The sequence below is a fragment of the Oryctolagus cuniculus genome, chromosome 19 (genome assembly GCF_051225735.1).
Source record: "Oryctolagus cuniculus isolate XC-2025 breed Fujian yellow rabbit chromosome 19, ASM5122573v1, whole genome shotgun sequence".
NCBI lineage: Eukaryota > Metazoa > Chordata > Mammalia > Lagomorpha > Leporidae > Oryctolagus > Oryctolagus cuniculus.
This window is the reverse complement of record NC_142885.1, coordinates 8,703,079-8,718,820: the sequence shown is the minus strand read 5'-3', so window position 1 is coordinate 8,718,820 and position 15,742 is coordinate 8,703,079. Positions and strand designations below refer to the sequence as shown.

The 15,742-nt window shown below is 46.4% G+C and overlaps 1 protein-coding gene across 9 annotated transcripts in view; it reads right to left on the bottom strand.

The window, feature by feature from the left end:
- ZKSCAN5 (zinc finger with KRAB and SCAN domains 5) overlaps positions 1-15,742 on the bottom strand; it is a 23,253-nt gene extending 7,511 nt beyond the window's left edge. The window contains exons 1-5 of one of the 9 annotated variants that reach the window (XM_002721862.6): positions 15,605-15,723; positions 13,961-14,462; positions 5,875-6,013; positions 1,956-2,038; positions 1,533-1,668 (exon numbers count right to left, since the gene is read on the bottom strand). In XM_002721862.6, coding sequence (XP_002721908.3) covers positions 1,533-1,668; positions 1,956-2,038; positions 5,875-6,013; positions 13,961-14,374 — 772 coding nt within the window. In that variant the 5' untranslated portion in view covers positions 14,375-14,462; positions 15,605-15,723. Of the gene's footprint in view, positions 1-1,532; positions 1,669-1,955; positions 2,039-5,874; positions 6,014-13,677; positions 13,836-13,960; positions 14,466-15,501 lie in introns of those variants that run through there. The other 8 variants (XM_008248910.5, XM_008248909.5, XM_089320936.1 and 5 more) reach the window with 8 other exon arrangements.

Sequence of the window (15,742 nt, the reverse complement as noted above, 5' to 3'; positions counted from 1 at the left end):
GCCTAGTGAGCCGTGGCGCCGGCCCTTTTTTTTTTTTTTTTTTTTTTTTTTTTAAGATTTATCCATTTATTTGAAAGTCAGAGCTACACAGAGAGAGAAGGAGAGGCAGAGAGAGAGAAGTCTTCCATCTGCTGGCTCACTCCCCAGCTGGCCACAATGGCCAGAGCTGTGCCGATCCAAACCAGGTGCAGGAGCCCAAGGACATGGGCCATCTTCTACTGCTTTCCCAGGCCACAGCAGAGCAGGATTGGAAGTAGAGCAGCAGGATCTTGAACCAACTCCTGTGTGGGATGTCGGCACTGCAGGCAGTGGTTTAACCCGTATACCACGGCGCCGGCCCCTGCAAAAGCTGTCTTAAAGTCTTCTCCTTTTCAGTCTTCGAAAAAGCTCTCATGTTTTCCCAAAACCCCAGCCACTCCATCGAACCTACTGTCTTTAAGATTCCTTTATTTTTTAAAATCTCATTTCCAAATCTGTTGGATCTTTTTTAAAAATTCTGACCTTCTACAATGTTACTAGAAATCAATAGGCATGAGAATAATCAAATGTAGCCTTAAACCTACTTGGGGAATGTTATAGAAAAGAACTGTGCAAACAACCTCAAACTCTAAAACCCATGAAGTCCCTGAAAAGTAACTGAAATAGATGAAGCAATACTAATAGACTCAAATGAGACAAGTGAGGGATTAAAACTAATTTAAAAAGAAGAGAATGAAAAAAGTTGCATTAAATATAACATTTATAATACAACTGATTGGGGCCAGCACTATGGCATAGCAGGTAAAGCTGTAGCAGGTGGGGCTACCACCTGCAGTGCTGGCATCCCATATGGATGCCAGTTCAAGTCCTGACTGCTCCACTTCTGATCCAGTTCTCTGCTATGGCCTGGGAAAGCAGTGGAGGATGGCCCAAGTCCTTGGGCCCCTGTACCCATATGGGAGACTCCTAAGAGGCTCCTGGCTCCTGGCTTTGGATTGGCACATCTCCAGCCACTGTAGCCAACTGGGGAGTGAACCAGGGAATGGAAGATATCTCTCTCTCTCTCTCTCTCTCTCTCTCTCTCTCTCCTTCTCTCTCTGTGTAACTCTGACTTTCAAATAAATAAATAAATAAAAAGGGAAAAAATAATGATAATGTAATAACAACTATAATAAAAATTTGGCAAATTCTGAGATGTTTTCATAAATCAGAATTCTATTGAGAATTATCCAATTTATCAAGGAATAAAATAATTACCTATTAAAAATTTAAGATGCAAATCGGTTAGGTTTAAGCCCTCTATTATTTTAAAGTAATAAATAGCATTTGCTGGATTGCAAAAACTATCCCAAGCACCACCAGTCTTCAATAATACCCTTATTAAGAAAGGAAAAAGCTGAATAAGAAAAAAAGTTGATTTACTCTTTCACTGGAAAAAAAAATAAGCAGTCATATCAATTAATATATATGTTTTTATAGGATGTGCTAGGAATATTCATTACAAGACAACAAAGTTGAGATGTCCTAATCCATGCAGGTAAAACACTTCTTACCCATGGATGCAATATTCCCATAATTTTCCTTCCTGCCATCCCTATATAGGGACTTCTGGGACGGGTCCAAATGTCCCCATTCCTCCAAGAAGAAGGACACAGCCACATCAGCCACATCTTCAATTTTCATCAACTTCTGAAACGGGAGCGCTCCACTAAATTCCCAATCCCTATGTTCAAATTTAGAGTAAGAAGAACTGCGAGCATTAAGGAAAGGAACAGGGGGAGGAGCTATGCCTCAAAGAGAGCACAGAAGTACTGGCAGAAAGGAAAAAGACAAAAGAGAAGGAAGGTACCAACCCCAGATAGGCCTGGTGCTGGTGAAGAAAACAGAACTCCTGGAAGATTTAGGATCAGAGCAGCCACCTGCCAGAGCAAAGTTATGGGTGGGTCCTCACAGAGGGCAAAGGGGCACCAGCTCACCTGGGACCCAGCTGAGAGAAGTGAGGTTGTCAGCTCCTGGCTGTCCTTCAGGGGAAGGGAAGGAACTTGGAGAACAGGAAGGGCTGAGGGAGGAGAAAAAGAGGTATAAGTGAGACTATCTCTGTCCAGCTCTCATTGCCCTCGGGTGCTCTGTTGCTCATGAACCTGCAATGGCTCCTGCTGGATCAAGGCCAAACTCCTGCTCAGCTCTCAAGTTCTTCTACATTTTGCTCCCTGCCACACTTACCCTCATATTCCTGCTCCCCCTGAAAATTAAACCTCTTCCTTTGGAATGTTGATCCTTTTTGAGGCCATTCCCCTTCAAAGCTTACACCCAGCTCTGCCAATATCAAAACTGACACTGTCTAATGGGAGGGTAGACTTGTGAGAACTATAAGGGAAGGTACCCAAGTTCCCACAGGAACCCAGAGCAGGGGCATCTACAGAGAGGGGGTGAGAGTTGCAGCAGCAGCAAAGCCTTTCCACTGAAAGTGATGTGGGCAGTGGGGAAGGGAAGTGGGAATAGGCTGCTTTCCAGGCAGAGCAAAGAGCATGGTAACATCGGGACGGTCTCATCTCTAGAAGCTGGAGGTCATCGGGGCCTCCACTGTCACCTCTGCTGCTGATCTGCCTCATGACACATCTGGATCTCACTGTCTGAGTGTGCCCTGACTTGGACACACCTACAAGACATTAACCTTTAACTAGAAAATTTAGACTTTGTTATGGTTTCCTCAGCCCTGGAGATCTGCCTGCTTATTTCCTGTGATTAGGAAATAATGAGCAATGACACAAAAAGGAGGAGATTATGGTTAGAGATGGAAGCCAAAAACAGAGAAGGATCTGAAACCAAGAATGGCCAAAGAGTCAGAACAGGACCTGAAGAATGTGATGAATACTCTGTGTCTGAATGAACAGTAATTTTGTAGAAATAAAGAAACTGGCTAAAGTCTAGTTTACAGGGCAAAGAAGACAAGAAGCACCTGGAAAAGAAGAAAAGAGGAACCTGATCTGATGAGATTCACAAAGTGGAAGGAACATGAATGGTTTAAGCTGCTTGAGAGAACCTGGTAATGAAGCAAAGGAAAGGGGCTGGCGCTGTGACATAGCAGGTAAAACCACCGCCTGCAGTGCCGGCATCCTATATGGGCGCTGGTTCTAGTCCCGGCTGCTCCACTTCTGATTTAGCATCTCTGCTGTGGCCTGGGAAAACAGTAGAGGATGGCCTAAGTCCTTGGGCCTCTGCACCCACATGGGAGGCCCAGAAAAAGTTCCTGGTTCCTGGCTTTGGATCAGCTCAGCTCCAGCCATTGCAGCCATTTGGGGAGTGAACCAACAGATGGAAGACCTCTTCCTCTCTCTCTTTGCCTCTGCCTCTCTATGACTCTGCCATTTAAATAAATAAGTAAATCTTAAAAAAAAAGGAAAAAAAAGATAAAGAAGCCCACATCTCCCCTGCCACCCTCCCCCCGCAAAAAAAAAGCAAAGGTGAGACAGATCAGAATAGGGTAGAAGCAGAATACGATAGATTCAAACTGCTCTGTTTTCTGACTTTGGACAAATTAATAAACTTCTTTAGGACTCAGCTTAATTTCTTTGCCTCTATTTTTCAGCTTCTTAATTTCTAACATGAGAATGGCAATAATATCTATTCCATCAAGTTAGTATAAGGATTAGCTGTGGATATACCAACATGTTTTACCTGACACAATTTTAGTTTTTGAGCTTCACTTTTGAGTTTTATTTTTAAGATTAGTACTAAACAACAGTTATTCTTTTGAGATCTTCTAAAAGGCAAACAAGAAACTTATTTTATAAGTAGAATATAACTCATTTTATCTTATAATTTTATATGGGTCCTTCAGATACTTTTACAAATCTAAGATAGTTTGAGATCTGTGCAATTTTATTTTTCCTATACTTGAAACATTTTGGTACTTCATCATCTTAAGAATTACCTCATTATTACTCATCATTATTCATTCACTATTTTCAACAATGCCATGATAAAATAAAACAGAATGGGAGAGTAGAGGAAATAGAGAACTTGAAAAAATTCACGGAAAAGTGGACTTAAAGGTAAATTTATTTTGGCACAAAAATTTTTAAAAGCCATGAGTAGTTTTTTCATAATATACATTTTCCATGAACCTTTTAAAGACCCCTCATATTTGGGATCATGGGATAGTGAAATAAATCATTACTCACTAATTCTCAAAGTGCTACATGTGCTGCCCAAAGTATTGTATTAGTTTTCAAGAAGGTAGAAAATAAATTTTTGATATCTGTGTTTAGCATTACTCAACACAATTGAGAATTCATAATTTTTTTACTCGCCACCCGTATCAGCAGAGTGAGTATGATTTGCAGAGGAAGCCGTTCAGAAGATGGCACAGAAAGACAGCAGCACTCTCTAATGATAATGATGAAGCCGAAAGTAGAAGGGAAATCTCAGAATGAGTCTTCAGATAATAGCATCCCAGATAAATTTCCTCAAGAATCATTTTCTAATTTCAAAAAGGAAATGTGGCATTCTCATCCAGTGAGCCATTCAACCGGAAGGGATTTTCTCATGCCCTGTTTCCCAAAAAACGATCCTGGACCACCCCATTTTGCTAAAAGGACAGCACTGAGTGACAGTATCTTTTCATCTTATATGACGACTGATCAAAGTGTACTTGATACAAAGGTTTCATTCTTGATAAAATTTCTAAAAAAGTTGTTCTTCACTATTATTTGAATCTTCTATAAATTACTTATAAAGTAAACTCAAAGACAAAGAAAAGAAAAAAGAAAGAGCCATCGGCCCCAGATGCTCAATAGTAAGGACTATCTTTCCCAGTACACCAAAGGTTATGGGTAAAATGCCGACAATGATTCCCACACAAAGAACATACCATAGAAATAACAGCTGTTGATGGTGCTGCTGCTGATGCTATTTTTACCACAGAGAAAGGAAAGGAGGAGAGACTAAAGCAGTGGCTTGTCAAGGCCAACACTTAACTATTTGATGAAGCCTAAAAGAAAGTCTGAGGCCAAAGAGAGAAAATGGAGTCTCATCCACATTCTGAAACTCAAAAACTTTGGAGTACCAAAGTCTTGTTTTTCTTTCATTAAGTTAGGCATTGAACTAATTTGCCAGCAAAACCTGTAAACAAGTTATTGTAAATAAATACAGATACATTTCACCATAGAAATAATGTATGTGATTATGGGTGTCAACTCAAATCCTGCTAGTATAATATATGATATACAAATATTATTACCTTACTAAATCTGTAAAATTCTGAATTCTAAAATATATCTGATAACAGGGTTTCTGATTAGAGATTATGGATTTGTGGACATATATCATAATAAATGATTCTCAGCTGTTCACTTCTCTTTCTTAATGTATCCAATGCAGCTTAATAAAATCAAGAGATGGGGAAGGAAAAGGAGGGAGGGAGGAAGGCAAGGAAAGGAGGAGGGGAAAAGAAAGAACACATGCTCTAAAAGTCACCATGAAAACAGCATCAAATAAGATTTCAAAGTGAATGTCTGAGCAGCCCGAAATAAATGCAATTAGGCACTGGAGAACCTTTGACATAAGCCTTAAGACAACTATAAGAAGTAGAGGATAAACTGTTGCGAGACAACTGTGACACTTTTGTAGAAGACATTTGTAGAACTCTAAGAGTACTATATCTAAGGCTGTCATCATTTGCGACAGCTTCTGAATGACAGAATGGTACTGTCACAGCCATCAAGGGAGCTGACCTCTCTTAACCCCAGCTACTCCTCTCCAGGTCCCCAGCCCTCCAGCCCTCCAGTCTCTCTGAAGCTGCCCAGCCTCCAGTCTCTCTCAATGCCCCCTGCCCCTGTGGCCAGGGCACCCATACTCTAGCCACATCTGTTCTACTGAATTGCTAAGCCTCACCATTTTCCCCCAGAAGATGTGGCGTCTGTGGCTCTTGCTCAGGCTGGCTGTTCACAGACCGGAGCTGGTGACTGAAGGACTCCTGCACTGCTCCAGGCGGCACCATCTTCTGAGGAGGCACTTCAGGACACGCAACAATCTGACAACCACAAAAACAGCCAATCAGCATGGTTTACAGAGAAGGTAAAATAATCCAGTAGGCACATTAGACTTTCATTCATTCCTTAGCCCAATTATTTAATGTACATCTATAATGAGTCAGGCACTTATTACGCAGTGGTTTAATAAACATGGCTCACTTCTCGTTGGAGAAGACTTTTGTGAAACACACCAACACACAAATAAATGCTAATCACAAACTGTGCTGCATGTTATGAGGGAGAATATAGTGCCACAAGACAGAACAGGTAAGACTGACTCACTTTTCTGAGGAAGCGTCACTTAAGGAAACACCTAAAGGAAAAGAAAGCCGCCAGGAATAAAGGAGGCAGAAGCAACTCAGGCAGAGAGAACATCAGCAACACCCACAGGCAGAAAGAGGGTGTTTGGTACATCAAGGAATCATAAGAACATCAGTGTAGATCAAGTTCAGTGAAGGGAGAGGTGAGAAAAGACGTTGGAAAGGTCATTATAGGACTCAAGAAGTCACACTTGGATAGACCAACATTAAAACTTAAGCTATGGGGGTGGCACTGTGGCACAGCCGGTAGAGCTGCTGCTTGCAGTGCCGGCATCCCATATGGGTGCCGGTTCTAGTCCCTGCTGCTCCACTTGCGATCCAGCTCTATGACCTGGGAAAGCAGTAGAAGATGGCCCAAATCCTTGGGCCCCTCCACCCATATGGGAGACCCAGAAGAAGATCCTGGCTCCTGGCTTCGGATCACCGCAGCTCCAGCTGTTGCAGCCAGTTGGGGAGTGAACCAGTGGATGAAGACTTCTCTCTCTCTCTGCCTTTGCCTCTCTGTAACTCTGCCTTTCAAATAAATAAATAAATCTTAAAAAAAAAAAAAAAATAGTTCACATCCATCATGCTACAGCCCTCTGCCTCCTGTTCTTGGCTCTGGCTCAATTCTACAGCACACAAAACCATTCTGCCATAACCACACTTTAGAACCTGCCTATTAAGGCACTGGCTTGGTACCAGATACTGGAAGATATTAAGATCCCACACTGAAGCCGGCGCCGCGGCTCACTAGGCTAATCCTCCGCCTAGCGGCGCCGGCACACCGGGTTCTAGTCCCGGTCGGGGCACCGGATTCTGTCCCGGTTGCCCCTCTTCCAGGCCAGCCCTCTGCTGTGGCCAGGGAGTGCAGTGGAGGATGGCCCAGGTGCTTGGGCCCTGCACCCCATGGGAGACCAGGAAAAGCACCTGGCTCCTGGCTCCTGCCATCGGATCAGCGCGGTGCGCCGGCCGCAGCGCGCTGGCCGCGGCGGCCATTGGAGGGTGAACCAACGGCAAAGGAAGACCTTTCTCTCTGTCTCTCTCTCTCTCACTGTCCACTCTGCCTGTCAAAAAAAAAAAAAAAAAAAAAAAAAAAAAAAAAAGATCCCACACTGAGATATCCTCCTCCCCCACCTCCCTTGAGTTGTGAAGCACTTGAACCCTCTGAGTACCTGTAAAATGTAGTGCAGAATTTAGATTAAGAGGCAGCTGCAAAACACTGTGGTAAACCCATTCTAGGGGTTAGCACTGTAGTGCAGTGAGTGAAGCCACCACCTGCAATGCCGGCATCCCATATGGGCACTGGTGCTCTACTTCCAATGCAGGTCCCTGCTAATGGCCTGGGAAAAGCAGAAGATGGCCCCAAGTGTGTGGGCCTCTGCCAACCATGTGGAAGACCTGGATGAAGCTCCTGACTCCTGGCTTTGGCCTGGCCTAGCCCTGGCTGTTGCAGCCCCTGGGGAGTGAACCAGTGGATGGAAGATTTCTCTCTCTCTCTCTCTCTCTCTCTCCCTTCCTCCCTCCCTCCCTCTCTGTTAACCTTTCAAATAAATAAAACAAACAAACAAACACTATGTCTGGAAGTTTGTGCATCCTCATGGATGTGCTCAGAACAAGAGTCAGGAAGATCTCAAGTATTTAAAAGGCACCAGGACACCAAAGAAGGAAAGCAACCGCGGCGGGCCACGGGAACACAGGAGTGAGAATGGAGCCAGAGAAAGCATTTGGCAGAGGCAAGAACTGTTTGGAGGTAAACTTGAGAGAAAGCAATGGGGAGACCAGTAGGCAGGTGGAGGAGAAGGCCAAAAAGTGAGCTTGCGGCCTAAGGGAAAATCCCCGCTATGGGCTTCAGATCCCTAATTGCCACCAGGAAATGAGGTCTCTTTTTCACTTACATATCACAATGAGAGAGGTAAACGTATAACTACTGCTGTAAATTCCCTATTTAAAAATCCTTTCAGTTTTAACCGATGCTTTTATCTATTTGTTTCTGTAAAACAGCATGAAAAACTGTGGTCATTAGTGTACCAAACTAGGTCAAAAAAGGAATAACTGGATGTCACCTTGAACCTTACTTCATGTACTGACTGAGAGATGCAAATGTTCCCATGTGGAAGACAATATCTCAGGACAGCCATAGGTCTGCTACCTGAGCTGCTCCCTACATCACGGACAGAGATGAACCAGTCTAAGAGCCTGAGGAGGTTCCGGAATATGAGGTGTCCCTCATGAAAAGGGTGAGAATGATGAGAGTAGGGACCACGCTGTGGTGTAGCGGGTAAAGCCACCACCTGCCGTGCCAGCATCACATACAGGCACTAGTTCCAATTCCAGCTGCTCCACTTTCCATCCAGCTCTCTGCTATGGCCTGGGAAAGCAGTAAAAGATGGCCCAAGTCCTTGGGCCCCTGCACCCACGTGGGAGACCCAGAAGAAGTTCCTGGCTTTGGATTGGCTCACCTCTGGATGTTGTGGTCATTTGGGGAGTGAACCAGTGGATGGAAGACTTCTCTCTCTCTCTGCCTCTCTGTAACTCTTTCAATAAATAAATATTAAAAAAAAAAAAAAAATAAGAACGCTCGGCCAGTGCCGTGGCTCAATAGGCTAATCCTCCGCCTTGCGGCACCGGCACACCGGGTTCTAGTCCTGGTCGGGGCGCTGGATTCTGTCCCGGTTGCCCCTCTTCCAGGCCAGCTCTCTGCTGAGGCCCGGGAGTGCAGTGGAGGATGGCCCAAGTGCTTGGGCCCTGCACCTCATGGGAGACCAGGAGAAGCACCTGGCTCCTGCCATCGGATCAGCGCGGTGCGCCAGCCACAGCGTGCCAGCCGTGGCGGCCATTGGAGGGTGAACCAATGGCAAAGGAAGAGGAAGACCTTTCTCTCTGTCTCTCTCTCTCACTGTCCACTCTGCCTGTTGAAAAAAAAAAAAAAAAAAAAAAAAAAAAAAGAATGCTGAGACTAGCACCTCACACTTAACAACAACTCTCATGAATGAGGGAAATTCTAACTAGCTTCAAACTTTGTAAATCCATATTTTGGATGAAAGGCAGAGCAAGAGAGAGACAAAGAAAGACCTTCCATCTGCTGTTCACTCTCCAAATGGCCACAACAGCCAGGGCTAGGCCAGGACAAAACCAGAGGCCAAGACTCCATCCAGGTCTCCCACATGGGTGGCAGGAGCCTAAGTGTTTTGGCCATCTTCCACTGCCCTGAGATGCATGAACAGGAAATTGGATCAGAAGCACAGCAGGGGCCTGCGCTGTGGCATAGTGGGTAAAGCTGCCGCCTGTAGCCAGCATCCCATATGTGCACTGGTTTGAGTCCTGGCCATTCTACTTCCAATCCAGCTCTCTGATATGGCCTGGGAAAGCAGAAGATGGTCCAAGTCCTTGGGCCTCTGCACCCATGTGGAAGACCCAGAAGAAGCTCCTGGCTCCTGGTTTTGGATTGGCGCACCTCTGGATGTTGTTCTCATTGGGGAGTGAACCAGCACATGGAAGATCTCTTTCTCTCTCCCTCTCCCTCTCTCTCTGTGTAACTCTGACTTTCAAATAAATAAATAAATCTTAAAAAAAAAAAAAAAGAGAGAGAGAGAGAGAAGGGGCCAGTGCTGTGGCGCAGCAGCTTAATGCCCAGACCTGAAGCACTGGCATCCCATATGGGTGCCAGTTCAAGGCTCGGCTGCTCCAATTCCAATCCAGCTCTCTGCTATGGCCTGGGAAAACAGCAGAAGATGGCCCAAGTGCGTGGGCCCTGGCACCCACTTGGGAGACTCGGAAGAAGCTCCTGACTCCTGCCTTAGGATCAGCGCAGCTCCAGCCCTTGCAGCCATCTGGGGAGTGAACCAGCAGATGGAATACCCCTCCTCTGCCTCTCCTCTCTCTGTGTTAACTCTGACTTTCAAATAAATCTTTTTTTTTTTTTTTTTTTTACAGGCAGAGTTAGTGAGAGAGAGAGACAAAAAGGTCTTCCTTTTCCATTGGTTCACCCCACAAATGGCCGCTACAGCCGGCGAGCTGCACTGGCGCACCACACTGATCTGAAGCCAGGAGCCAGGTGCTTCCTCCTGGTCTCCCATGCTGGTGCAGGGCCCAAGCACTTGGGCCATCCTTCACTGCCTTCCCGGGCCACAGCAGCGAGTTGGACTGGAATAGGAGCAACCAGGACAGAATCCGGCGCCCGAACCAGGACTAGAAACCAGGGTGCCGGCACCGCAGGCAGAGGATTAGCCAAGTGAGCCGCGGCGCCGGCCAATAAATAAATCTTTAAAAAAAGATATATGTAGGTGATAGTTACAAGAACAAACAGAAAAAAATTAAAGATAGAGATGCTATGAAATCAAATTACTATAAGAAACAATCATTTCAGAGAAATAACAGAACAAAAAGTAGATATAAATATTTGGCTGGAAACTATGTGACTACAATTACCCCCCCTCCCCCCCCCCAAAAAAAAAAGAAGCAAAGCACCAAGTCTCTGTCATCCTGATGCAGGATGCTGGCACAAGTGACAGATTAACTGGCTGCACCCCAGCACTGGCCCTTAAACTCAAGATTTTGCTTCTTTGCTATAAAAAGAGAATAAGCAAGTTTAGGAGAACATAAGCCTATCAGTAAGAGGAAGACAGAAGTATCAAGTTGTAACTGAATATAACAAAGGACAAGAAGACACAGCAACATAAAGATATCAATCATCCCCAAACTAATATATGACTTAATGCAATACCAACAATAATACCAACAGGATTTTTGGGGTGGTGGAAACTAAATAAGCAAATCTAAATTTCACAACGGTGTAATGCCAAAAAAAAAATTCAGAGATGGTAAAGATGGTCAGACAACAAAACATTTCACAGAGCTCAAATAATGAAAATACTATACATACAAAGATAGTAAGATGAACAAAACAGAATTAAAAAACTGGAAATAGACTCAAAGACATGCATATTGTTGATAAGTGATAAAACTGGCCTTTTAGTCAGAGAGGGGAAACAAATGGGTTACTATAAAAGTTGCTGGGACAACTGCATAGACATCTAGGGGAAAAAAAAACAACAAAACAAAGACCCTACACCAAAATAAATTCCAGTTGCAGCAATCATTTAAAAGTACAAAAAAAAAAGTGAAGAAACTGTGAGAAAAATTTTTCATATTATTGTAGTAAAGACCTAATTATGTGATGAAACCCAGAAACCATAGTTAAACTTATTGCATAAAAACTTAAAAACTGGCTGGCGCCGTGGCTCAATAGGCTAATCCTCCACCTGCAGCGCCGGCACACAGGGTTCTAGTCCCAGTCGGGGCGCCGGATTCTGTCCCGGTCGCTCCTCTTCCTGTCCAGCTCTCTGCTGTGGCCCGGGAAGGCAGTGAAGGATGGCCCAAATCCTTGGGTCCTGCACCCACATGGGAGACCAGGAGAAGCACCTGGCTCCTGGCTTCGGATCAGCGTGGTGCGCCAGCCGCAGCGGCCATTTGGGGGGTGAACCAACGGCAAAGGAAGACCTTTCTCTCTCTCTCTCTCTCTCTCTCACTGTCCACTCTGCCTGTCAAAACTTAAAAAAAAAAAAAAATTAAAAACCAGGCCAGCGCTGTGGCATTGCGAGTAAAGCCGCTGCCTACAGCACTGGCATTCCATATGGGCGCCTGTTTGAGTCCCGCCTGATCCACTTCCAACCCAGCTCTCTGCTACGGCCTGGGAAAGCAGTAGAAGATGGCCTAAGTCCTTGGGCTCCTGCACCTACGTGGGAGACCTGGAAGAAGCTCCTGACTCCTGGTTTTGGATTGCCCCAGCTCCAGGACTTGCAGCCATTTGGGGAATGAAACCAGCAGATGGAAGACTTCTCTCTCCCTCTCTCTCTTTCTGCTTCTGCCTCTGCCTCTCTGTAACTCTGCTTTCAAAATAAAATAGATCTTTAAATAAAAAATTCATAACCTGGAAAAACTAAAATCCCTACAACAAAGAAAAACTGGAAAAATAACATCTGCAACTCACATGACAGACACAATGCTTACTGTTTCTTACAGGCAAGGGACAGAAACAGATAATTCACAAAAAAGGTGCACACCCTTAAAAATATGTAGTCAGTCAAAGCCACAAAAGAAATGCATATCAAAATTACACAGAAATGGAATACTGCAATTTTCACATTAACAATAGTCAAAAAAATTGGTAACATTGTCTTAAACTGTGGGAAAAAATTCTCATACATTGTGGTGAGAATGGGGGTGGGTGGGAAATGTGTCAACAGCTATCAAATTTGCAAATGAACCTAAGTCAGTAATTTCACTTCTAAGCAGTCATTCTACAGTTAGTGGTAAACATAAGGGATATTTACTACATTAAAATTTGTTAGTAAAACTTTAGAAACAATCTAAAAGAACAACTTAGGGGCCAGTGATATGGCACAGCAGGCTCATCCTCTGCATGCCTCACTGGCATCTGAGTGCTGATTCAAGTCCAAGTTGCTCCACTTCCCATCCAGCTCCCTGATAATGTGCCTGAGAAGGCAGTGGATGATAGCCCAAGTGCTTGGGCCCCTGCCGTGTGGGAGGAGAAGATGGAATTCCGGGCTCCAGGCTTCAGCCTGGCCTAGCCCCAGACATTGCACCATCTGAAGAGTGAACCAGCAGATGGAAGATCTCTGTCTCTCCGTCATTTTGCCTTTCAAATAAATAAATAAATAAATCTTTAAAAATAAAAGGGGTCTAGCATTGTGGCACAGCAGGTAAAGCCACCACCTACGATGCTGGCATCCCTTATGGGCACCAGTTCAAGATCTGGCTGCTCTGCTTCTGATCCAGCTCCCTGCTAATGCACCTGGGAAAGCAGTGGAAGATGGGCCAAGTGCTTGGGCCCCTGTACCTATATGGGAGACTCAGAGGAAGCTGTGAGCTCCTGGCTTTGGCCTGCATAGCCCTAGCCATTATGGCCATTTGGGGAGTGAACCAGTGGATTGGAGATCTCTGTGACGCTGCTTTTCAAATAAATTAATCTTTAAAAATAAAAGAACAATTTAAATGGAACGCAAATTCTTTCAATGGTAGTTAAATAAATTATGGTTTGTCCACACAACGGACTGTAATAAAGTTTAAACAGACAGTTGCTTCAAAATGTGGAAAACACACTTTTCATCCCATTTTTCCATGAACTGTTGAAGCCCCTCATATTTGTCCTGACATGGAACAAATTAAGCTACACTGTAAGAAAAAAGCAAGTGGCAAAAGTGCACATGGCTTATAAATATATGTTTATATAGAAAGAACACAGTATATCTCTCTAAGATATACAAGTATCAGGTAACAGTGGTTGTCTCTGGAGAGAAGAACGAGGCAGTTGGGAAATCAGGAATGGGAAGAAGACTTACTTTTCATTACAACCTTATGTACCTTTTGGAATTTGTATCATGTCATTCAAGAAATAAATAAAGCAATGTTTAAAATAAATAAAATTGCAGATTGTCTTCTACAGGTTAACACACTGGATTTTGCTTCTCTTTGCTGGAGTGGCAGGAAATCTCCTCAGTGTACCTAATCCCAGGGGAACAAAAGAATATAAATGAAGCACTGGCCGGCTGACTCTCACCCCTGCTTAGCCGCTCCCTAACTCTTCTCCTTCCTCGCTGCTCACGTGCCTCCTCTTGCACTCACCTGTTGCCTACGTTCCTCGAGCTCCCTCTGTATACTTTCAACCACGGCCACGGCCTCTTCTCCGCTCTCAGGGTGATGCTCCCGCACCCAGGCCTGGAACTCTTCCGGCAGGATGGTCAGGAACTGCTCGAGCACCAGCAGCTCCAGGATCTGCTCCTTGGTGTGCAGCTCGGGCCGCAGCCACTCACAGCAGAGCACGCGCAGCTGGCTGAGCGCCTCGCGGGGTCCCGAGGCCTCATGGTACTGGAAGTGCCGGAAGCGCTGGTAGACCGTCTCGAACGCTGGCGGGTGGTACTCCTGCATCCAGGTGCAGTCTTCTTCCTCCACTTTCACTATCAGGAGGTCTTCCTGCTCCTGCGGAGGCTCCGCCGGGGAGTCTAAGTCTGCGACTCGCCGGGATTCCGTCATTATCATTCCAACCCAGGGCTGGCTGCCCTACTCTGACCCAACTTCTCTTCTGCTTCTTACGATCTTCTGAAAGACGCTTTCAGAATCGTACAACCTACTGACACAGCGGGAACCATTATTTAGCAAACACAGATGGCGACCAGGTCCACTCCACAAAGTAATTTACCTAACAGTGGTTTACAAAGCAGCCCTCGATCCACGCATACAACCAGTAGTATCTTCAACACTTAAAAAAAAATGTGATGGAGAACCATGATAACCTGACATCACAGCCTGAGAAGTGAAAAACTTGACATTTCACAGAGAGTGGGGCCAGACGAGCTAACGAGTCCAGTGCAGCGGTTCCTTCTCTCAGACTTCAGTCAGAACAGGGGTGGGAAACATCAAAATGGTCAGAACCGGTCCTGTCCCTCGAGCCACAGACGCGTGACCGATGGGACGCAGCCCTTATTCGTCCCGAGGAGAAGCAGGGGCTTTGCGGGGCAGATTTAGACCTGAATCCCTCGGAATCGCCTTTGACCCCGACAGAGACACGCAGGCGGGCCCGTTCAAGGTTAGAGACAGGACCCCCGTCCGGACACAAAGCCCCACCCCCCGCCTCAAGGCCCCGGGCCCCGGGAGCGCTCCAGGACTGCCAGCTCCCCGCGGCAGAGGCTGAAACGAGGTCTTCCTTACAAACCGAGAGCAAACCGAAGCCGACACTGCCCGACGCTAACTCGCCGGAAGTAAGCAAGTCCTAGCTGCAGCCATCAAGCCCACCCCCGAGAGCACTTCCGAGTCCTCTCTAGGAATCCCGGAGGTCCGCGCCGCGCGGCAGGCGGGAGGTGCCGCCCGGGCCCCGCCCCCGAGGAGGGGAGAGCCAATCGGCGGGGAGATGGGCCGAGGGCCGACAGGCCGCCCGCCGCGACCGGGCCGTCCCCAGAGTCCGCCGGGGACGAACCCGGGGTCACCTCCTCCCCAGGCCACACCACAGCCATCGGAACGGCCCGGGCTCCTCGCCTTTCCGCGCAGTGGGGACGGAGGGCGGGGCCTCAGGGGGTCGGGCAACAGTTGCCAGGGTCTGATTGGCCGTGGGCCGCGCACCGCCCCTCACCCCCAACGCTCTGCGCCCCAATTCGAAGTCGGTCCCGCACCTCTCCGTTGGCCCGCAGCCCTCGCTTATCTGCACTCTGTGACGCCTCAGGGCTTTTTCCGCGCGAATCCTCGCCGCTCCTCCCGCCCCTTCCCCAAACGCACCTTCGTTACCTCAGCGCGCAGGGCCCAACTCCCCAACGTCAGACCCGCGAGTCGCCACAGACCGCGACTCCCGAGACTACGTCTCCCAGAAAGCCTTGCGGGGCCACGCCGGCTAGCCAATAGGGGCGCGGCTCTCCC